Consider the following 25,092-nt stretch of genomic DNA (forward strand, 5'->3'; position numbering starts at 1 on the left):
GAGAGAGAGAGAGAGAAAGAAAGAGAGATAAAATTATCCGAAAGTGAAAAGTTTTAGAACACTTAGTGTATAATACAGTTGAATAGAACATCAAATTGTCGTGATACTGCATTGTACGTATTTCCACATGACCAACCTGCAACATCCCATTCTCTCCACCTGAAGGCAGCATATAACCACACGTTGTTCTGTGCTCAGCAAGAAGGAAACTACGACTCGACCACATTTCTAGCATTTATCTGTTTTACTTTGTTCAAATTTTGAAAATCATTGTTTCTAAGCATGTACCTCCCCGAGTGAGCGCCGTGGAAAGTGTGTTGCGCACACAAGTTGCAATGGGACGTTTATGCGCGCGTATACGCGTGTACGTGCGTGCGCGTGTATTTGCGCGCAGTCCCTTGCTGTGTGCTGGCTTCAGTCAGTCCAGGCAATGAAGCAGAGAGGTTCCCTCGCCGAGCTTCAGGCTAACCTGAGACTAATTTTCTCTATTCTACATTTTCCTCTTCTTTTTTAACAAGAAGGTCGCGTGCCAATTTTGTAATGCGGAAGTCTGAGCAAAGGGACCCGGGGTGGCTGAAGAAGCCAAGGAGAAGGCACATGGGGCGAGGGCACGACTGATGATCTTTGGAATCGAGCCGTCGAGAGCAATGAAGAGATTGAAGGGGTTCTAAAGAAAAAACACAGAACACATTCATTGATTTGTGTGTGTGTGTGTGTGTGTGTGTGTGTGTTTGTGTAAAGAGTTTGATGTGTATGGATAGGAAGTAGTGGACCACATCCGAAGCCCACCTCGCGGTGAAAATGTTGCGTTTGACAGCTTTGAACATTCTTGGTTGGATTTTGTTCATGAGCAAATTGAACACGACCGCTACACAGGACAAGGGGTAAGTAGCCTACATCTTTTATCATCTTAAAAAGCCCCTCACACATACACAGAAATTAAAAATTACCAACTTTGGTCGTAATAATGCATCTGCTCGAGGGGTCATATCCAGCTCAGGGATACCTTTCAAGTGGATCTAAAAATTCAACACGCCCCCGTTCAAATGGCAAAGCCTTGTGGGCTCTGCACTGCCAGGGGTGCACGGCTCACAAGAACTCGGTAAAATGGCCATCTGATGGCGAAACTTTGTGAGTAGCGGGGTTGATGACAAGATGTTGATTTCAATCTTAAAATGTTGGTTAACGAAGAAAAAGAAACTCAATCCAGGCTAAATGGCTGGTGCTTGAGCACCACCAGGGATCGAACCTTGTAGGTATCTGACAGTCAAACAGTGTGTGTGTGAGAAAAAAGTACAGTGCCCAAAAAGATTGCCAAACTCAGCCAAGATTTGTAACCAGAATCTGTCTCATGCAAGGGAGGCATGGTCCTGCTCCCACGTGAGAAAATAATTATCATTTGAGTGCGAGTGATAAAATCTGCAAAAATCAGAAAAAAAAAAAAATACTATCCCACTTTACAACAAAAAGGGATGCTTGATCGCCTGTTTTTCCGACCGATACCAGTCTGTGCGTTCCCTATTTGAGTACAGTACTCACCAATACTGACAACCAATGACCGCCGGTACTTTTGTGAATGTAATCCAATCTTTTTGGTAAATATCGTGATTCTAAGAGTGTGTCATACTGACACACAGTTGCGCCAATCATTGTAGCTACCCAAAGGGAGATTTTAATCTTTGTAGTATTTTTTAATTTACTGTATTTTACGGCGTATAAGGCGCACTCCCAATCAATGATGTATTTTTGAAAAAATTCCATACATATAAGGCACAATGGAGTATAAGGCACACCTTCAATATATAAAAAAGGTTTCCAAATATAATATATAAATAAATAAAGTTTTCCAAAAATAAGGCACACCATATTATAAGGTGCTACGGTAGAGGCTGGGGTTATGCACTATTTCATCTATGGGGAAAATGTAGTCATGGTGGCTGACAGTAGTTGCGAGACCTGCTATGGCTCAATATTACTTCACATAACAGTCGCACCTCTGTATAAGGCGCGGGCTTTTGGATGTGCCTTATACATCGGAAAATATGGTGTTTTTTTTGCCAGTATTACTGACTGGTATTAGTGATGTGCCTGACTGCCACGGCTCCGAGGCGTGTGCCGAGTAAATAAGTGAAACCATTTCGAAGTGCGGTTCGAAGTGTGGGTCGATTTTACTTGTGGCCACGCCCAAAGCCTCGGAACGCATGTAGCTACGCCCAATGCCTCGCAAGACGGGATTTCAACGTCATCACCCACTCGAAGATTTGAAAATAAAACGCTGCACCGGGGCGTCAATGAGCTCACATGTGGCACTGACACACCCAACTCGCATCTTCAATTACATTTGTTCTGCATTGGATGCATCGTTCACAACAAAAAAAGAAGAGAAGATCCCCTGTCTGCGATCATTTTGAGCAGATCTATCCTAAAATGGTAAAAATAACAATAACCAGTGCAAATATGTAATATCAACTACTGTGACAACACAGTGTATCCCTTGTTTTAATGTTTTCTACTTGCTGATATTTTAAATGGCGAAGTGTAAACTGTTCTAAAGAACTGAACACATTCCCCTCAACAAAATGCATAAAAGGTGTGTCTTGTTCCCTGTTTGTGTGTCAACATCTAAAATAAAGCAATTATTCTTGCAAGTAACACACGCACATTCATTCACATCACAACTCCCTGCCATTTTTACACAAGAGAATTAGGGCTAACAAAGAAAAAAAATAATAAAGTTGCCACCATTCTCAGTTTTATCTCAGAAGTCTGACTTAGTTTTGAAATATGCTTCTTAATGAAATGTATTATTATTATTATTATTATTATTATTATTATTATTATTATTATTATTATTATTATTATTATTATTGTTGTTATTATTATCAGAATGCTGACTTTAATCTCAAAATTCTGACTTTAAAGTGAGGATTCTGGTTTCAAAGTCTGAATTATGAGATAAAAGTCAGAATCTTCCCATCTCTGTTTTATTTTCTTCGTTGGCTCTAATCCTCTTCTATACATCTTGAACCCATCTAATCCATGGCAGCATTTTAATTACTCTCTCTGTCATTACATTTATTATCCACATGATGGTGGAGTACAGCAAATGAGGCCTCATGATGCATTGGCCAAAAAGTGAACCATTTGGGTGGAAAGCCTCATTGCGTCATGATCCCTCATTTCCCATCACTAGCTGGTATCACTCGTCTCCATAAATACCAAATACTTTAAAATAAGGGCAGTATTGGCTTGATAATGATACCTAGTATCAGCACCATCACTAAATCCAATGATATTCTAAAATTATATGTAAATATTTTTTTTATTCAGTGGTTATCGGAATTGTATTCAGTTTTGGAAAAATGTCGGACTTTGTATCAATGCAAAACAATGGATGAATCGGGCAAAGTTATCATTAATCCAACAGTCTCCTTTTCTAGAAGGACAGATGTGTGACCATGTCAGTTTCTTGTCAGTGAATAAACAGATATTTATTTGAATTCTAACACAAGTGTTCTCACGTTTCGGAGTAAACGAAGGCTGTGTGACTTCGTATTAAAACACCTGAACCAGCAGGGCTCATCTGAGGGTTGCTTGCAGAACCCTCCCACCCATTGTAGATCAGACATCAGACAAGTCAATTTCTTGGTCTTTCTTCTTTTTTTTTTATCCCGTCCAAAAGATTTTCTCATGACTTGCACTCTCAAGCTCTCAGGAACTGCACTTGCCTCTGGCTGTAATGCTGCAGCGCTGTAATGCCAACCACCTGATCTTTCTCTCAGGCATGCAACAGGGTGTGCTCACTCTTAATTTCAGTGAGCTTCAGTGGGGGGAGGGGGAACAGCCAGCAGGTTTATGGGACTTAGGGCTAAATTGAAATATGAAGAACTGCACATACTATTTACAGCAGCGATTCAAAAAGCTTTTATTTAAGTCCAGGGATCCCTTAAAGGGGAGAAATCAAACAAACCATTCACAGTCACGTTCACGCTTAAAGGACAACCGACGCCTCCGGACAAGTTGTGTCTATAATTTGTAAAATCACTTCAAATGACTTCTACTGAGCGTATTTTAATAAGATTCCATCGCATATAGCTATATTTTACGTTTTAAGACTCACGCTGAATATTCAGGAAGTCTTGTTTTTGAGTTGGTGACGATTCCTGACGTCACGTCACGGAAGGAACGCCCCTGACCGAGAAAAGGACACACAATGCATTTTGCGGTACTTTGTTTGTTCTGAAAACTTCATGTTGATGATGAAATTAGAAGGAAAACACATAAATAACTTGATGGTGAATCGTTGTGTGTTGCACCAAGACAACTATTTGATATTCGCTGACACAAATTCCCAGGAGACAAATCAGCCCATTTCCAACGGAGCTTTGGCGCCATCTTATGCATTTTCTGGGTGCTACATTTCTGTCCAGATGCCTCAAAATGACAGGGAATAACTTATTTAATAGATTGCAAACATTTATGCTTTCCACTTCAGAACTATTTGAATGATATTCATAACTGGATGAGTAACAAGAAAGCATCTTCTCCGAATCTGAAGCCATTGTTTTGATTCTCGAGCAAGGCAAGACGTCCTGGCGTGACGTCACGAACTGGGGGCGGGACTTTCTGAAAATGTCCAATTCGCAGCTCATTTTTTTGCTGTTTTAGCACACTCTAAGTTTATTGGTGTTTTGCATTTAAAATATCATCTTGCGTGTTTTGGGTATTTTAGATGCTATAAAACGTTTTTCTGATGTCAGTTAGGAAACAAAAAAGTGGTGTCGGTTGTCCATTAAAGGACTCATTGCCAGTCGATCAAATCTGAATTTTCTCGGATATAATACACGGTTGAATGTGTGCTCTGTCATAACAAAACAGTAGTATTATTTATTTTATTAATTTAATTTCATTTATTTCTTTTATTTCATTGTGTACTTGTGTGTATTTTATTTATTTATTTATTTATGAACCACAGCACCATCTAGTCTAGTGGGTATGGTGGTTTTAACCATAATGCATAATGGCTACAAGAACCCACACCCTATGCCAGATGGTGGTCAGTCTTTCATCCAAGAACTTTAATAAGTCCTTTTTTTAATATACCAGCCTGTTTTTCAGCATCAAAGCTTGACCTTTGCACTGTGACCCTAGTGATGGGCCCCCTTCCTTCAATTAAAGGTCAGAAGAAGCGAATGGAATCTTAGTCGTTACCTTGTTCCAAACAGTTTCAAGGTTGTGTGTGGGGACTGGGGGATAGGGGTGCCAGACCACCCATAGGAGTAATTCCAGAGAGAGAAATGGAAAAGTAAAAGTATAGATACTTAAAAAAAGTAGTTCAACAAAAATACAAAAGTACAGACTCTAAATCTAGATCTACTACCTTTCAACTAAGACCTATGGCCTAATATCTAAGACCCCACCCTCAAAAATAAATCTCAATCAGTCCATTGTCTTTTTAATACATTGACATATTCTTACTTCCAATGGCTCGGGCACGGAACAATGTGATTGGCAAGCATGTACCAAGGCAGCGCCTACGAACAATGCCATTCAAGCTGATCTGGGGCTTCCAAGAAAATAAACTTTTTATTCACTTGTGTTTGTTGACATCATCAGGAGAGATGAACATTTACTTCCTTTCCAATATAGGAATTCTTAGCATTGTTCCAAATAATTTCGACTCCACTTTTCCTAATTGACCCCCATGATCACCACGGCATCCCCTCAGTATGGACTTTATACTTGTCATCCAAGCGAGCGAATACGGTCACGTGTCAGGAGGGAGGGGAAATGTAAATGTCGACTTCCTGTTTGATTTGCAGCGAGGTGGACATTCTTAAAATTCGGTTGCCACAGTCACAAAGGCCCAAACTACAGTTTTAAAAAATGTATTTATTTTTGACACTTGACCTTTTTGTCCAAGAAGAGCATTAATTGTTCTGCCCGTCACTTGCATTGCTAGTATCGATAGATGCACAACTAAGTGGTTGTGTTTCATTGAAATCGGCAAACTGGGGGATCACGGCTAAATGTTTTTTTTTTTTTTCAAGGGGTTACTTGGTGGCCGCGCCCTCCGTGTTTCGAGCGGGCATGGAAGAGAGCATCAGCGTGACCATCTTCAACGCCAAAGCGGAGACTCGCGTGCAAGTCCAGCTGTCCGTGAAGGGACAGGCGGTTGCTCACGGCCACAGCGTCGTGCTCGGTGAGAACACCTCCACAATATATGCAATAACTTAAAAAAAAGCCTTGCAATGTAATACAATATTATTATTATTATTATTATTATTTTCCCAAGAGCTATTTTGCGTTCAGCCTTATATTTACTTTTCATACATACTATTTCAAAATCTACACTTAAAACTCCCTTGTTCAGAGGCTCTTATTGGATATACCTTTATTCGTCTCACAGTGGAGAATTTTTTATTGCACAGCAGCAAAGTTATGAAAGGAAGAAGAAAGGAAAGAAAGAAGTAGAAAAACAAAATACAGGAGCTGCTGGAAAGGCAGCCATTCTCGCGGCACCATTTTGAAGTAAAAAAACAAAACAAAACAAAAACTAAATAACAAATAATATGACAACACAAACACACAGAGAGTCATTCATTCTTCAGCACTTGATGTACCCTCTTTGTGACATGAAGCAGTTCTAGATGAAAGAGGAGAGGATCAAAGTGTCCTTTTCAGCAGTGGATCAGGGACTCTGTACATCTGCTACAAGCTAAATGTTGAAAGCAAACACGCAGCTGTAGCATCCATTGACGAAAAGAGATTGTCTCACATCTCCTGTCCCACATAAATCTGCTTTAATTCCAAGCCGCAACAGTTCCACAATCAGCGCTCTGCTCTGACGCTCCTTTCTTCTCATCGCGGGCTCCTCAAGCCATGCATCCATCCAGCCGCAGACTGTCCAACAGCACCGACCTTTCCGCTGAACAAAGCGGGGCTGTGAAGATGCTGCCCATTACAAAAAGTAGCTGTCCAACGATGAGAGTCAAATGGCACCAACATTCCTCCCATTCAAAAGCAGTACTGGCATATTCATGCTGCCGAAAAGGCGCAACCGCTCAGACGGTCTTCTCTTTGATGAATGGCATGGCCAAAAATGCTGAAAAACAATCCATATCCATTCTACACGACACACAACAACACAAAGAGACAAAAGAAAACACAAAAACAACAACAACAAACAAGGCTCGTGTGAGCGCTTGCTGACGGCTGCCTACTCGGGCGCCATCTTGGACTTCAGACAAGATTTGCATTTTGTTGCATCCTCAATGTACTGTATTTTGATTGAATAAAAATGTCAGTTTAGTTTATTTCAGGTCCATCCTCAGGTCCTTGAATGCCAACACATGTGCTGTCCAATATTAATTGATTTTTTAAAATTTATTTATTTGTTTGTTTATTTATTTTGTGCACAACAAAAATCCCAGTTTATAAAGCCCTACAAAATGTGAAACATACAATCGGTTTAATTTGTTTTATTTTTTTTTCCAGACAAAGGCACCATCAAATTAAAGGTAAGTCACCATAGCAACCCAAAACTAAAGACTGCTGTTAAAAGCGCCTGTGACGACAGAAAAGCAGATTTGTTGATCGAGCTGAATTGGTGAAATGTCGAGTGACAGACTTGAATAGTTTGAATTGCTTGAGAAATGAGCAAGGAGGAGGTCAATATGGAAAATATTCCTTCACTTGTATGAGGAAGTTGTTGGCAATTTTGGGAATATGGTATATGGGAATAACATGTACTGATTTTCCGGAATGGATTGACGTTGAAATAGTATAAATCAGTTGAGGAATGTGGAAAGCGCAAGTCTCTGTGAAAGATGCCTGTTTGGATTTTTTTGTGGGTCTGTCAAAGGTGATAAAGATCTTCACAGGAATGTGCAGCATGTCCTGAATATACTGACCCATTTCAAATTAGAATGCTGTCATTCGATTAAGAAATGTGGACGAAGGTCAATTTTGAATTCGGATTTGTAATATCAGAATTTAATTGTGAAAACATTTGCACCATTATATGTTTGGATTTGTCCTTAAATATCAGAATACAGTGATACCTCAGCTTACGAACTTAATTGGTTCCCAGAAAGTGTGTGTAAGGCAAAACGTTTGGCTGCCAAAAATGTATTTCCCATAAGAAACCATTAAAAATGAGAATAATCCGTTTCCAGGTCCCCATAAAACATAATTTGCTACTAAATAAGCCTTAAACACAAAATATACCTTATTTTATGTATAATAAATGTGCTATTGTATTGTAATTAGAGAAATAAACTGTACTGTAAAATAAAGTCGTTTTATTTAGCTTTGTGATGGTCGTTGATGTAGATGCGTCTTGATGTTATCCGAGTGAAGTTGCCGTGCTTTCTCGGCCATAATACTCTCACTCACACGGACCCCTGCTGGATGCTTTTCGTTAATCCAAATCAACAGAAGTTTTCCAACCTCTTCTTGTCACGTTTTGCGAGGTGGTGATGGCGGGTGCGGATCCCAAAAAGCAGGCAGGAGGGAGCAGGAGGTTGTTTGACAAATTGTATTAAAATAAAGGTCAGCAGGAACAAAATGTAAAACATCAAAGTGATCTGAACAGAAAAAAAGTATCAAAAGAAAACCAAGTGTAAAAGTCCGCCAAGGTTAAACAAACACATGCACAGCATACAATGCATGCGATTGCAGACAAACCATGCAACAAACAATGAGCCGACACCGGATGGTCGTGCCGGGAGTCCTTTTAAGTGTCACTGATTAAAACGACCAGCACCTGCGAGGCTGTAGGCAGGACCGACAGCGCCACCCGTTGGTCGCCAACCAGATCATGACACTTCTATTGCCTGACACCGTTGCTTAGACAACACAGAAACACCCTTAGCCACACGTAGCAATGGTCAACTTTGCATACTGGTATTGGGACGCTAAATCAGACAAACGCACACCTCATTTGTGTTTTCCGATGATCTCCTTCTTCTGTTCGACCGTAATTTTGTTTTGTGTCCTCTTCGGCTGAACACTAGCCTGTGGTGGGGTCTTTTCCGGTCCCATAATAACAAAAGTATTCCGCTCGATAGCAAACTACATCTGCACTCAAAGGGAGTGTGAAAAAGTAGTCCGCCAGGTACCGTGGCGCTATTCGACCGTGTGGTTTGGTGTTCATCTGCCAAAAACGAGTCCGGCAGCCACCGTGGCCCTGTGCGGTTTGGTTTGTCCACCGAAAACTAGCTCGTTCGTAAATTCGAAAAGTTCGTGAGCTAAAGCGTTCGTAAGACGAGGTATCACTGTAATTTGAAGTCATACATGAGTGAACAAATGTGGACAAAGGAGGCTAATACTCAAGAATGTTCGGGAATATGATCAATGGTCTCCAAAATAAGATCTGAACATTTTGAAGCTGGAATAGTTTGAATCTGTTTAGAAATGTGGACAGCGGAGATAAATACTTAATGTAAAATACTGGGAATTTTGACATGGAAAATGTGGAATAATGAGAAATATGGTTCATCATGAGTGGGAATAATTTACATTTAATTACGTCTGTGTAAGTTCTCAGTCATACAGGAATGGTCCATCGATGAAAAGGTTAAAATGTTTTTTTTTTTTTGCTTTTCAATTGGTGAAAAAAACATTGCAAGTGTGGGAATATATTTCCCAAGATATCCTCATGGAAGTTCATATTTTTATGCATGAATGGGTTGAAGTGTTTGAGAAATTTAGAAGAACAGAAAAAAGGAATAATAATACTGCCAAGAACCATAAATTGTTGTACAAACAAAAATTATCCTGTGTGTGTAAAGTGTCCTTGAGAGTTTTGAAAGGCGCTTATAAATGACATTTATTATTATTATTATTATTATTATTATTATTATTATTATTATTATTATTATTATTATTATTATTATCATAATAAAACAACATACTGCAGATGTAAATTCACACCGTGCTAATCACTTTAATCTTTCCCTCCATTGACCTAATTTGGTTTTGGTTTTGGTAATCTTTTGTTTTGTGTGCACACTGTCAGGTTCCTTCGGGTTTGAGGGGCCAAGCCCACCTGAAGCTGTGGGGTAACCGTCAGCTCACAGAGGGGGGCTACATCTTCCACAACTACACCACCGTTACGGTGGAGAGCAAGGGCACAGCTGTTTTCATCCAAACTGACAAGCCCATCTACAAGCCCAAACACAAAGGTTCTCCTCTGACAGTGCGCCTGCTCGTTCGTTACATAAACCGTGTGCAAGATACTCCCCCCCCCCCCTCAAAAAAAAAAAAAAAAATGATAGGGCTTCTGAGTAAGAGTCAATAACTATCACTATATGTATATTAAAAAATCACTCAACTTGAACTAAACTATGAGGTATTTGGTAATTGTACGCTCCTGCATGAATGGAATGTTGCAAATTAAGTACTGTGGAACTGCGGTATGGTCAGCTCGAGGGGTGTTGGGGGTTATTTGGCTCCATTATAAAAACAGTGGCACATTGCTCTTGCGAACAGGGACATATTTAGTGTTCATGTTAACTATCGTTGCGTTTTTGTATCCTCAGTGCTCATCAACGTCTATACAGTCACGCCTGACTTGAGGCCGGTTAATGACAAGGTAAAGTTCATTTTCATTGACCTTTGCTTAACCCTTTCATGCAACCTGTCACCTGATAAGACGATAAGATGTCCACTGTAGTAACCGCCGTTTCTGAAAGGGTTAAACGTGTCTTGTGAAAAAAAAGAACACCAGTGTGCATGTGACGTTTGTGTTCCCACAGTTATTAATTGGTGGAGATTAAGCTCGGTGACCTGGGCCTGCCAGGTGCCAAGGAATTAACAGAAGCCCATCATGGCTCATTTGTTTGTTGATGTTTTTAGCTGCTGGTAAAACCGCAAACTTTTGTACTCAAAGTTTTGTACATTTTTTTGTACATTTGTTTTTGTTGGACATTAGATCAGGTTAAAAACAGTCCTGTAGACTTGATTATCAGAATCAGAATCAGAATCAGAATACCTTTATTCGTCCCGCAATGGGGAAATTTGCAGTCCACAGCAGCAATTGAAGAGGGATAGGGTTGGGGTGGGAGTGAAAGGATAGAAAACAAGATATTCTAAGCATAACAAAATAAAAATGTCAACTGTATACTGTGCAAATGTAGATGTGCAAAAACCGTTCTATAAACAAGACTGTACATAGTGCAGAATCAAGAGATGCATTAAGATATATTGCAACAACCCATATTTACAAGTGTCCAGTTTTTTTTTTTTTTTTTTTTTTTTTCACATGTGATCATTGGGAATTGTGAAGCCTGACAGCAGTCGGTAGGAACGAGCGGCGGTACCTCTCCTTCTTGCAGCGCGGGTGTAATAGTCTCTGGCTAAAGGAGCTACCCAGAGCTGTCAGGATGGGCAGGAGGGGGTGGGAGGGGCTGTCCGTCATAGCTTTTAGTTTAGCTAGCGTCCGTCTGTTGCCCACCTCCTCAAGAGAGTCCAGCGAGCAGCCCACGACAGAACTGGCCCGCTTGACAAAGCGCTCCAGTCTTTTTCTGTCCCGGGTGGTGATGCTGCCTGACCAGCAGACAATGCCATAGTGGATGGCTGATGCCACCACAGAGTCATAGAAAGTCTTTAGGAGTGACCCCTGAACTCCAAAAGACCTCAGTTTCCTGAGGAGGAAGAGGCGACTCTGTCCCTTTTTGATTAGGGCATCCGTGTTTGTTGTCCAGTCCAGTTTATTGTTGAGAGTAACACCCAGGTACTTGTAGGAGGTCACCCTCTCAATGTCCGAACCCTGGATGTTCAATGGTGCAGGTGACGATTGTTTCCTGCAGAAATCCACCACCAGCTCCTTGGTTTTGCCAAAATGGCATTTTTCTATCTCTCTTATTTAGATATGGTATTTATTTTTCGCTGTTTAAATTTAATTCCGCTGAATCTTTATTTTGTTTCATTAATAAAGGTGTCCACTGTAAAAATGTAAACTTCAATGTTAAAATAATCATTCAGTTTAATTTTTTGTGTTTTTTTTAATACATTTATGAAAATGGTAATCATTTAATTGGACAAAGACAAATTGTCATATTATTTGTATTTACAAAATTACATGGATTAGTTATATAATAAAATATTTGTTCTTTCTATTTGTACAATTGTTTTATTTGTTATCATTTCCATTACTTTAATCTGCTCTACCAACTTCTTTCCACCCCCACCTCAATTCCTTTTTGCAGATTGAGGCATACATTTTGGTGAGTGGAGCCACATGGGACCATCCAGCACTTGTCACAGGGGCGGTCTACAGATCTGTCTGTCTGTCTGTCTGTCTGTCTGTCTGTCTGTCTGTCTGTCTGTCTGTCTGCCTGTCTGTCTGTCTGTCTGTCTGTCTCTCTCTCTCTCTCTCTCTCTCTCTCTCTCTCTCTCTCTCTCTCTCTCTCTCTCTCTCTCTCTCTCTCTCTCTCTCTCTCTCTCTCTGTGTCGCTATCTCTCTGTGTGTCTCTCCCTCTTTCTTTGTCTCTCTCTCTCTCTCTCTCTCTCTCTCTCTCTCTCTCTCTCTCTCTCTCTCTCTCTCTCTCTCTCTCTCTCTCTCTCTCTCTCTCTCTCTCTCTGTGTATCTTTCTCTCTCTCTCTCAAAATGGCATTTTTCTATTTTGTTTTTAGGATCCGAGGGGATCCAGGATGGTGCAGTGGAAGGATCTGAAATCTGTCTGTTGTGGTGAGCCATATCTTAGACTCACTTCATTTCTTCGTTATTCATTAGTTTTGCCTATCTTCAAAAATCCTTCAAATGTTGCGGCTCAACATTTGGGCGGAGTTGAAAATTCTACTCCTGAAGGCTGTGAAATTAGGTAGCCATTCCCGTTATGAGAAAACCATCAAAAAAAGTCTCAAGTTTTCCAAAAGGCTGAGAAAGTCTGCTATTTTGGTACATATTTTAACCATTCCAGTGATCCTCCAAAACAAACTCCTCCTCCATTTTGTTCCGTTGCCACCCAACTTGTACTGCCTCTATGAGACTCGCGTCTGATGCGGCGGAATTGCAAACAATTTGAGTTGTCAAAGACAGTGACATCTGTCTTTGACAACTCATACTGGAATGTCTATCCTGTTCTTTTAAATGCTTGAAATATTCTGACAACATTCAAAAACACTTACCATGTGTTTATTCTTCTTCAGTCATCATTTCCACTGGATAATAGAACAACATGACTACATCGTTACATACGGTGGAAAAAGTACATTTCCGGGAGCTTCAGCTTGACATTGTAACTCTTATCTTGGAGTTAAAAGCAGAATTCGCTCTCATGCAGGAATTGTCAACATGAGTTTCCCTCTGTCCGACCAACCTGTGTTTGGAGAGTGGTTTATCTTTGTTGATGTGCAGGGCCACACTTACAACAAATCATTTGAGGTTCAGAAATACGGTGAGCTCCATTTAAATAAAAAAAAATCTCAAAGTTCGGGTTACAAAAAAAAGTAAAATGTCTAAATATCGTTCTGCTTTTCTCGCAGTCATACCCAAGTTTGAATTAAAGATAGATCCACCCCGCTACATTCGTGATCTGAACATGTGTGAGCAGGCCACTGTCCGGGCTAGGTAAGAAAAATGTCCATCACTTGAGCAATATCGTTGTCAAAACTGTCATAAGTAACACTTCAACCGTCTGGACAGGTACACGTTTGGAAAAGCAGTGTCGGGGAAGTTGAGCGTGAACATGACGGTGAATGGCGTGGGCTACTACCGTCATGAGATGGGACATCCTGTGATCAAGAACATGGAGGTCAGTTTTGGTCATCGTACTGATGGCTGTGATGTTAATATTCTGAATATAATTGTATTTAAATCACGAATTACAGTTAGTCGAAACCTTGCGGTTATTAAAATTGGAATTTGACAATTTTTTGGGGTGGTGGGCTACACATTTGGCTCTCAGTGCAGATTCACAAGGTTCGATTCTGTCTGGGACCTTTCTTGTGTGCATGTTCTGCTTGTGATGGGTGGGTTTTCTCTGGGTACTTTTATGTTGGATTTAAGGTCACGGTTGGTGAACAAAATTAAAAAGAAATGCTGTGTTGTGTTTACAGAAGCCAATTTCATGTCGTTTAAAATGACGGCTTTATTATTTTCATTTTAGGAAAGTTGACATTAAAGGACAACGACGCCTCCGGAGAAGTTGTGTCCATAATTTGTAAAATGGCTTCAAATGACTTCTACTGAGCGTATTTTACAAAGATTCCACCGCATATAGCTATATTTTACGTTTTAAGACTCGCGCTGAATATTCCGGAAGTCTTGTTTTTGAGTTGGTGACGAGTCCTCACGTCATGTGCATCAAAATGACCGGAATAAATTATTTAATCGATTGCAAACATGTATGCTTTCCTCTTCAGAACTATTTGAAAGCATCTTTTCCGAATCTGAAGCCATTGTTTTGATTCTCGAGCAAGGCAAGACATCTTGGCGTGACACCACGAACAAAGGGGCGGGATGTAGTTTTTGGACACTTTAAGTCATTTTTATTGGTGTTTTGCATTTGACTAAAAATATCATACTGCGTGTTTTGGGTATTTTAGATGCTATAAAACTTTTTTCTGATGTCAGTTCGGAACGAAAAATTGATGTCGGTTGTCCTTTAATAGTTTGTCTTCTTGGTCAGAAATGAAGCATTCAAATATACTCAGAAGCTAAGCAGCGTTGCGTTTTGTTTCCGGAATGCGCCAAATCTGTTTTGTGTGAAAAAAAAACCTAATATTCGCACATCATCATTCAAAATTTCCACTGCTGTTGATTATGATTTTGATGATGGATAATTGGTTTTAAACAAAAGTCCGAGAAAGATTTTGGCAGGCTTTCGTGTCCCACATAAAATGACAGGGAAGGCCAAATGCATTCCAGTTTTGTTTTATTTTTTTGGGGAGGGCGGGTGAAAAGATTTTCACCAGATGCTGAAAGAACTATCATCACACCATGAGTTACATAAAACTAACATTGTGCACTTTCGCAACAAACACACCGGGATAATTACGTCATCAGAGTCCCGCTTTGCCATCCCCAGATGAAAGGCTCCGCAAATTTCAGCCTGTGCGTCAAAGACATGATGCCCCTGGACGTAGCTGACCACTTCCGGGGCACCGTCAGCATCTGGGCGTCTCTCACCAGCACGGACGGAAGCAGGCAAACTACTTTTGATGATTACACGCCGGTCCATAAGCAGCTGATTGACGTTCGGTACTCCAAGGACACACGCAAACAGTTCAAGCCGGGTCTGCCTTACAAAGGGAAGGTAAGACGAAATAAGAGGATTTAGTCGACGACAATTGCTACATAAATGGACATTGTGATTCTTTTTTTTTGTCTTCACTTCTATTCAGATTGAGGTGACCTATCCCGATGGGAGCCCTGCGGATGGTGTAAAAGTGCATGTGAAGGCCGAGTTGTCCCCCAAAGACAATGTCTACACTAGCGAACTGATCTCCAAGGACGGTCAGGCCACCTTTGAGATCCCGTCCATTCCAACCGCGGCCCAGTATGTGTGGCTTGAGGTCAGTGCCTTTTGCTTCTTGAGATTGCTTCAGATACCATCAATTAAAGAGAAAGCCTTTGTATAAATAGGAGCATATCTATTTATTTGTTGACTAATTTATGTATTTATTCATTTGATTGTTTGTGTATTTTTTAAATTTTAATATTTTAATGTTTTGATGTGTTGATGTTTTGATATTTTAATATTTTAATATTTTAATATTTTGATATTTTGATATTTTGATATTTTGATATTTTGATATTTTGATATTTTGATATTTTGATATTTTAATATTTTATTTTTAAGAACAAAGGAGATGTGCAGAGTTGTACTAACTACAGAGGAATAAAGTTGATGAGCCATACAATGAAACTCTGGGAAAGAGTAATTGAAGCTAGACTAAGAGCAGAAGTGAACATTTGTGAGCAGCAGTATGGCTTCATGCCAAAAAAAAAGAGTACGACAGATGCAGTGTTTGCTTTAAGAATGCTGATAGAGAAGTACAGAGAAGGTCAGAAGGAATTGCATTGTGTCTTTGTAGATCTCGAGAAAGCGTATCACAGGGTGCCCAGAGAAGAGCTGTGGCATTGCATGAGGAAGTCTGGAGTGACGGAAAAGTATGTCAGAGCGGTGCAAGACATGTATCATGACTGTGAGACAGTTGTGAGGTGTGCTGTTGGTGTGGCGGAGGAATTCAAGGTGGAGTTGGGACTCCACCAGGGGTCAGCTCTGAGTCCCTTCTTGTTTGCGATGGTGATGGACAGGCTGACAGACAGTGTTAGACAAGAATCTCCTTGGACCATGATGTTTGCAGATGACATTGTGATCTGTAGCGAGAACAGGGAACAGGTGGCGGAACTAGAGATGTGGAGATATGCCCTGGAAAGGAGAGGAATGACGATCAGTCGCAGCAAGACGGAATATATGTGTGTGAATGAGAGGGATACAAGTGCAAGAGTGATGCTACAGGGAGAAGAGATAAAGAAGGTGGAGGATTTTAAGTACTTGGGGTCAACTGTCCAGAGCAATGGAGAGTGTGGAAAAGAGGTAAAGAAGTGTGTCCAGGCAGGCTGGAGCGTCTGGAGAAAAATGTCAGGTGTGATGTGTGATAGAAGGGTTCCAGCTATGATGAAAGGAAAAGTGTATAAAACAGTGGTGAGACCTGCCATGATGTTTGGACTGGAGACAGTGCCACTGAAGAAAAGACAGGAAGCAGAGCTGGAGGTAGCAGAGCTGAAGATGTTGAGGTTTTCTTTGGGAGTGACCAGGTTGGATAGGATCAGGAATGAGTACATTAGAGGGACAACTCATATTAGAGGCTTTGCAGAGAAAGTCAGAGAGGCCAGATTGAGATGGTTTGGACATGTCCAGAGGAGAGAGAGTGACTATATCGGGAGAAGGATGCTGAGCCTTGAACTGCCAGGCAGGAGACCGAGAGGAAGACCGAAGAGGAGGTTTATGGATGTGGTCAAGGAGGACATGAAGGTAGCTGGTGTGAGAGAAGAGGATGCACAAAACTGGGATAGATGGAGGACATTGATTCGCTGGTATTTTGATCATTTGATATACTTATTTATACTTATTTATACTGTTTGTTTGTTAAGGTTTTTTTTTAACCCAACCATAAATTGCATTAAGAATTGGGATCTGTTGAAATAATTGTATAAAATCGACCATTTCTGTGAGACAAGTTGATTAATGATTTGATGGTTCAGTCAGTTGTGAGTATAACGACAAAAAGATTTTGCAGTGTATTTGCGAGATAAACGCTTAAGCGAAAAACGTGTCAATAACGTCTTAGGAAGACCACCATTATTTGATTTGCGTATTGGCGAAAGTTGCAGTAAAGTCAATCCCATTCCAATAGCCTTACAGTGTTCAGCTTCAACCTATATTTTAATTTTCCCTCACACAGACGAAAGTGACGTCCATCGAAGGCAAGCCGGTCGGAGACCAATACCTGCCCAGCTACCTGTCAATCAGCAGCTGGTACTCTCCCAGCAGATGTCACATCCAGATTCAAAGCCCTGGAACCCCACTCAAGGTTAGTTGACTGTTTTCTTCATACACTGTAAAGATGTTTTAGTCAAACAAAAGCCTCGTATGTTGCCATTAATAAATGGCTCAGTGCAATGCGCTACATGTTGGTCATAGGTCGGCCAAGAGGCAGAAGTAGCGCTCAAATCCACGTGTCCCTGTAACTTCACCTTGCACTACGAAATGGCGTCTCGGGGGAACATCATCCTCTCTGGCCAACAGTCAGCCAACATCACAGCCTCACGGCGAGGAAAACGAGCCACGATCACCTTCGACAAAAATATTCACACCACTCTCTCGCCAATTTCAGCTTCGGGTAAATACTTTTTCTCTGGGCTTTTACAATACAATTACAGACACTACCCACCTTACGAACGAGCTAAGTTCCGAGCGGTCGTTCGCAAGGTGAATTTGTTCGTAAGTTGCTTCAGTACTATATATTGTATGGAATGTATATTTAAGTCAAACACTGAACGGGGAAATATAAAACACAGACCATCTTAACAGTCTAAAATAAATTCACATCTACTGTAGTACGACAACATATATCTTTGGGTCTTCAGTAAGCCATTACTGCATACAATTACTTTTTGTTATAAATCGCGTCCTCCTGGGAAGAGGGATTTCCTCAGCGCCCACATACTCTACACAGCAAATCGGAAGCGGGCTTGGCGGATTGGGGTCTGAACTCGTTGGCAATACATCAGCACAGCTGATTGCTCAACCTTGGTGTCCGTCGCGTAAACATCCAGCCCTTGAAACCTTCAATGTGTCTGTGTGCATGCATGTGTGTGAAGCACAGTTCGCAGCCAATCGCAAGCGTGCTCGGCCGGAAAAAATGCGCACAACGCAAAATCTAACTTACAGCATCGCTAAGTCATGCCCTCATAGCAACATCAGGTTATAAAGGTGCGTCACGACAAAATCAATGACACTCTGATGAAGTTACACGCCAAAACATGTAAGGTATTAAACAACCTAAAACTCCACTGCCTGTAATAAAAAGAATCCTTTACAAAAAAATAACACATCTCTGTCCATACATTTTTCTAAATACCTGCAAAAATGTTCGGATGTACTGTTTTTCGTAACTCGAATGTTCGTAAGTTGGGGAGTGTCTGTATGTACTCTCATGCAATGCCCCGCCTCTTAACAGAGCTTGAGAGCTTCTCAGACTCCTCAATTAAAGTTGGGGAGAATACACACGTCCCTTCAAATTTGCTTCCTGTTTTACTCAGGGTCTTCGACGGATATCTGTGTGTCGTATCTGCGCTTCACTGTCACTCCCAACATGGCGCCGCTCAGCCGTCTACTTGTCTACTACGTGCGGGAGAATGGCGAGGGCGTCACGGACAGTTTGCAAATCTCAGTCCAGCCCACCTTTGAGAACGAGGTTCGCATTGTACACCGATTCACTGCTGCTCATGACTTCCATGCCTTGATGTCTTTATTACTCAATTGCATAGCAAGTCATTGAATTTGTCTTTTTGTTTTCCTTTGTAAAGTGTTAAAAAATCTGGATTTATCTGCTCTCGCTGCTCTTGAATTGTGGGCAGAATATCACCAATTGTGACATACATACACCAGAGGTAACATTTCAAACAATTCTCAAGTTATTGTGGCACAAGTCAGGCAAGTTGCATCAAGTCCCCAGTAAATTTGGAGCAAGTGGAGTCAAGTCTCTGCCCAGGTTCAGCAAGTCATAAGTCATAGCATTTACTCTTGCTCAGTCACAACATATACAGTAAAGTCTCGTTATATCGATATTCAAGGGAGTCCGAAAAAATATCGATATAACCGGGACTATCGATATATCCGATATCGATATAACGAGACTTTACTGTATTCACATATTATCCACTTTGAACTATCTGTAGTTACATGTTCGTTAAAACATTCACATATATTGTATTTTTAATGGTCCCTAACCACTCTACGTATTTCCTTTGACTTTGTGTTCTCCATCAAATCCATAGTTGACAAAATTGGGTAAGGTTTGACTTATTATAGGTTAGCTCTACTGTAAAATTAACAGAGCCAACCTACTCTCATAGATTGTTATTATGAAAGAAAACACTTGTATATGATACATGATACTTGATTCCAGGCAGCAAACTCTGCATGGCGCCATTTTCTTTTGGGTGTTTTTATCAAAAACATAATCCTTGACTCCAGATGTGATAACCTTGACTGCTCCCAACATATTTGCTTCATGATGTGGCGTTGTTTCCGGTACGCATGGTGGGTTGCCAGATTTGCAAACACTATGCAAAATTCAAACCAAATGTTACATTTATTTGAAAAATGATTATTTTCCAGTGTAAACCATAATTTGAGTCTGCGTCGAATCAAGACTTTTGTTTGATTTCGCCAAGCAAGTTACAAGTCCAAAAATTAGCAACTTAAGTCTGAGTGGTGAAGTTATGTGACCCGAGTCCTCATTTGCCCTTGGATTCATTAATCCCTCAATGTGGACATGCAAGACCTCTTGTGCGAATCCAGAACTATCGTAAGAAAAGATGTGTTATAATTTGATGGGTAGCTAGTAAAATAAATAAATAAACAAATACATACATTTATACATGGGTAAATAAATGGATAAATAAATACATAAAAATAGACAAATAAATAGATAAATAAACACAAATAAAAATCAATCAATAAATACAGAAACAGATAGAACAGAAACGAGTTAAGTGGATTGTTCGGGCTACTGCATATATATATGCATATATATATATATATATATATATATATACACACCACATCCATAAACCTCCTCTTCGATCTTCCTCTCGGTCTCCTGCCTGGCAGTTCAAGGCTCAGCATCCTTCTCCCGATATAGTCGCTCTCTCTCCTCTGCACATATTCCAAACCATCTCAGTCTGGCCCCTCTGACTTTCTCTCCAAAGCCTCTAATATGAGTTGTCCCTCTAATGTACTCATTCCTGATCCTATCCGACCTGGTCACTCCCAAAGAAAACCTCAACATCTTCAGCTCTGCTACCTCCAGCTCTGCTTCCTGTCTTTTCTTGAGCGGCACTGTCTCCAGTTCAAACATCATGGCTGGTCTCACTACTGTTTTATACAGTTTTCCTTTCATCCTAGCTGAAACCCTTCTATCACACCTGACATTTTTCTCCAGCCGCTCCAGCCTCCCTGTACACGCTTCTTCACCTCTTTTCCACACTCTCCAAAGCTCTGGACAGTTGACCCCAAGTACTTAACACCTCACCTCACCTCACAACTGTCTTACAGTCATGATACATGTCTTGCACCGCTCTGACATACTTTTCTGTCACTCCAGACTCTGGGCACCCTGTCGTACGCTTTCTCCAGATCTACAAAGACACAATGCAATTCCTTCTGACCTTCTCTGTACTTCTCTATCAGCATTCTTAAAGCAAACGCTGCATCTGTCGTACTCTTTTTTGGCATGAAGCCATACTGCTGCTCACAAATGTTCACTTCTGCTCTTAGACTAGCTTCAACTACTCTTTCCCAGAGTTTCACTGTATGGCTCATCAACTTTATTCCTCTGTAGTTAGTACACGTCTGCACATCTCCTTTGTTCTTAAAAATGGGCACGAGTACACTTTGTCTCCATTCTTCAGGCATCTGTTCACCATCTAAGATCTTGTTGAATAACCCAGTCAGGAACATCACCGCCACCTCTCCAAGACACTTCCATACCTCGATTGGTAAATCATCAGGCCCAAGTGCCTTTCCCCCCTTCATCCTCTTCAGCGCCCTCCTCACTTCATCATTGCTAATGTTAGCTACGTCTTGGTCCACAACAGTCACGTCTTCTACTCTTTGTTCCTTCTCATTTTCCTCATTCATCAATTCTTCAAAGTACTCTTTCCATCTTCCCATCACACTACTGGCACCTGTTAATACATTGCCATCTCTATCCTTAATCACCCGAACCAGCTGCAGGTCCTTACCATCTTTGTGTCTCTGTCTCGCCAGCCTGTAAAGATCAGTCTCGCCTTCCTTGCTGTCCAGCTGAGCATACAAGTCATCATAGGCATCTTGTTTGGCCTTTGCCACCTTTACTTTAACCGTGCGCTGTATCTCCTTGTACTGCTGTCTACTCTCGTCCGTCCTCTCAGGGTCCCACTTCTTCTTTGCTAACCTGTTTCTCTGTATACACTCCTGCACCTCCCCATTCCACCACCAAGTCTCCTTATCTACCTTTCTTCCACTCGATACACCAAGTACTTTCAGACCTGTCTCTCTGATTAGGTTCGCTGTAGTTTGCCAGTCATCTGGAAGGACCTCTTGCCCACCCAGTGCTTGTCTTACCTCCTTCCTAAATGTTATGCAACACTCTTCCTTTTTCAACTTCCACCATTTTGTCCTCACTTCAGCCTTTGGTTTCTTAATCTTCCTCACTGCCAGCGTCATCCTACACACCACCAACCTATGCTGTCTGGCTACACTCTCACCAACCACTACTTTGCAGTCACTGATTTTCTTTAGATGGCGCCGTTGACACAAAATGTAGTCTACCTGTGTACTTCTGCCTCCACTCTTATAGGTCACCCTATGTTCCTGTCTCTTCTGAAAGAAAGTATTCACAATAGCCATTTCCATTCACTTAGCAAAGTCAACAACCATCTGTCCTTCAGCGTTTCTCATCTGGAGTCCAAACCTGCCCATCACCTCCTCATCATCTTTGTTTCCTGCGCCAACATGTCCATTGAAGTCTCCACCAATTGCAACCCTCTCACTTCTCGGGATGTTCTGTATGACTTCATCAAAGTCCAACCAAAATTTCTCCTTCTCCGCCAACTCACATCCTACTTGTGGGGCATACCCACAAACAACATTGAACATCACGCCTTCAATTTCTAGCTTCAGACTCATCATTCTATATGATACTCTTTTTACTTCTAAGACATTCCTAACAAACTCCTCTTTTAAGATAACCCCAATTCCATTTCTCTTTCTGTCTTCACCATGATAGAACAACTTAAACCCTGACCCTAAGCTTCTAGCCTTGCTCCCTTTCCACCTGGTCTCCTGGACACACCGTATGTCTACCTTCCTTCTCTGCATCATGTCAACCAGCTCTCGACCTTTACCTGTCATTGTTCCTACATTCAAAGTTCCTACTCTTAGTTCTATACTCTTGGCGTTCCATTTCTCTCTTTTCCTCCGGGTACACCTCCCTCCTCTCCTTCTTCAACCAACAGTAGTCCATTTTCCACTGGCACCCTGAAGGTCAACAGTACCAATGGTGGCCGTTGTTAACCCGGGCCTCGACCGATCCGGTCGGGATTCAGAGGTTTGATTCGCATATTTGTTTTGGCAAAATTTTTTTTACGTCGGATGCCCTTCCTGACACAACCCTCTGTATTTATCCTTGTGCCCCCTTGTGGCTACAATATATATATATATATATATATATATATATATATATATATATATATATATATATATATATATATATATATATATATATATATATATATGAAAAGTCTCGTTATAGTCTGCTTCAGTCATCACAAAGAGGATACAGCAAGTCCTGAAGAATGAATGTCTCTCTGTGTCTTTGTTTTGTCATATTGTCTCTATGCTGTCATATTATTTGTTATTTACTTTTTTTGTTCTTTTGACTTCAAGACGGCGCCGCGAGAGTGGCTGCCTTTCCAGCAGCTCATGTATTTTGTTTTTCTACTTTCATTCCTTTCATCACTTTGCTGCTGTGAAATGTAAATTTCTCCACTGTGAGACTAATAAAGGCATATCCAATCCAATCCAATATCGATATTCTCGGGAGTCGGAAAAAAATATCGATATCACCGGACTATCGATATATCCGATCCTGCGGCATGTAAATTTTCTTCTTGCATTCATAGAAATAGTATAGTAATAAGCAGTACTATCGATATAACCGATATCGATATAACAAGACTTTAATGTATATACACACACATACACAGTCCCTGACAAAAGTCTTTTCACTTATCCAAGTTGTAGGAACAACAAATGATACCTTGACTTGTAGTTGATCAGAAATGGCTTCTATGAAAGGCAAAGCCCTCTAGATTATGTTTATTGGATTGGATTGGATTTGCCTTTATTCGTCTCGCAGTGGAGAAATTTACATTTCACAGCAGCAAAATTATAAAAGGAATAAAGTTTTGTATCATTCATTGAGTTTTATTATTTAATTAGGACAGAAAGGTCTGATTTTGCTGGACAAAAGTCTATGCCCATACAAAAATAATGTCGAAATTACACATATATTTCATTTTGAATACACAAATATACTACAAATAATGTCAGAACATAAAGTCATGATGCTTTAGAAAAATAATTAATATTGTGTATGGCTCCCGTGAGCTTGGAGGACTGTAATAAAAATGGAGGTTCCTATATGGGCATCGGAGTGAGCCCCTGCAACAGCTCTGTGCTGAGTGTAAACAACCCAGCAAACAAACAGCTGTGCTAGTCGGTGTTAGCCGCTGAGTTCCAGCCTGCATTAGGTGGAGTTAACTCCCTCAAGTATTTACAGCTCCCTGGTATGCCATTACAACACTCGGGCTGTGTGCTCGCCGGAGGAGGAGCGGGGGTGGGAGGGTTGGGAAGGGGGGGGGGGGGGGCATTGCAGAGGCATGACAAGACAGAGGCCGCAGGCAGATGATTTTGGGTCATGACGGGAAAGGATGACAGGTTGCGCCTTGGTGAAAGGAGGCCAGCGGAACCCATTAACTGAGGCTAATTTATGACTGGGTGCCAAAGAAAAAGTTGGATTGATGTGGGGAATTGCACATTTAAAGCAGTCGGGGGTTGTAATATGACCATATGACAAATTGCGACGGTAATCCCCCGCACGTTCGCAATACATTACTCACAAGAACATCCTTTTCACTTTTTTTTTTCTTTTTGCCCTAAGGTGGCTATATCGCACACCCTACAAGGAGGAGTACAATATTGTATTCATTGAATTGAAGCAATTGGGCAAAATTTAAATTTCTTTTGATTTTTTTCGGGTGGATCAAACTGATTCAGTTCAATTCGTTTCAACAAAGAAAAAAATGATTCAAGTGTTTTGAGTTACAAGCTTTGTCACTGGACGAATAAAACTCATATCACAATGTGCCACTTTTTTCTGATGGATGTCTTGCAGGTGTCTATCTCTCTGTCCACCAATGAGTCCATGCCAGGTGACCCGGTGAGCATGCGTATCCATGCAGAGAAGGGCTCCTGCGTTTGCGTGGCCGCTGTGGACAAAAGCATGTACTTGTTGAAACCAGACTTCCAACTCAGCCCAGACAAGGTTGGTCCTTGTGTAAATTTAATTTTCATGCCGGCACTTGTGCTCACAGATCGCTCTGGTGTATTGAGACAAAATAATGAGACTCTTGCCAGTGGCGTTGACGGTCAAGACAGCTTGTATCAGTAAAATGAATTGATTTTCAAAAGGAACTAAACCGTTAATCAAATTACCATAAATGTGAAAATGTGCTGAGTTGCACTTCTTAATCTGCACAATGTTCAAATGCAATAAAAAAACACAGTATCAAAGATTTACTTTTTA

General features: G+C 40.9%; 1 protein-coding gene across 1 annotated transcript in view; it reads left to right on the forward strand.

The window, feature by feature from the left end:
* The first annotated feature begins 399 nt into the window (after positions 1 to 399).
* cpamd8 (C3 and PZP like alpha-2-macroglobulin domain containing 8) overlaps positions 400 to 25,092 on the forward strand; it is a 64,988-nt gene continuing 40,295 nt past the window's right edge. Inside the window, exons 1-16 of the mRNA XM_088999956.1 lie at positions 400 to 884; positions 6,051 to 6,202; positions 7,498 to 7,520; positions 10,022 to 10,187; positions 10,545 to 10,597; positions 12,213 to 12,230; positions 12,640 to 12,694; positions 13,290 to 13,403; positions 13,492 to 13,576; positions 13,652 to 13,760; positions 15,036 to 15,263; positions 15,352 to 15,522; positions 17,419 to 17,547; positions 17,658 to 17,856; positions 18,779 to 18,933; positions 24,682 to 24,831. Coding sequence (XP_088856082.1) covers positions 802 to 884; positions 6,051 to 6,202; positions 7,498 to 7,520; positions 10,022 to 10,187; positions 10,545 to 10,597; positions 12,213 to 12,230; positions 12,640 to 12,694; positions 13,290 to 13,403; positions 13,492 to 13,576; positions 13,652 to 13,760; positions 15,036 to 15,263; positions 15,352 to 15,522; positions 17,419 to 17,547; positions 17,658 to 17,856; positions 18,779 to 18,933; positions 24,682 to 24,831 — 1,890 coding nt within the window. The 5' untranslated portion in view covers positions 400 to 801. The remainder of the gene's footprint in view (positions 885 to 6,050; positions 6,203 to 7,497; positions 7,521 to 10,021; positions 10,188 to 10,544; positions 10,598 to 12,212; positions 12,231 to 12,639; positions 12,695 to 13,289; positions 13,404 to 13,491; positions 13,577 to 13,651; positions 13,761 to 15,035; positions 15,264 to 15,351; positions 15,523 to 17,418; positions 17,548 to 17,657; positions 17,857 to 18,778; positions 18,934 to 24,681; positions 24,832 to 25,092) is intronic.

This window comes from Hippocampus bargibanti, linkage group LG07 (assembly GCF_051943395.1).
Source record: "Hippocampus bargibanti isolate YZ-2025 linkage group LG07, ASM5194339v1, whole genome shotgun sequence".
In the NCBI taxonomy this organism is placed as follows: Eukaryota; Metazoa; Chordata; class Actinopteri; order Syngnathiformes; family Syngnathidae; genus Hippocampus; species Hippocampus bargibanti.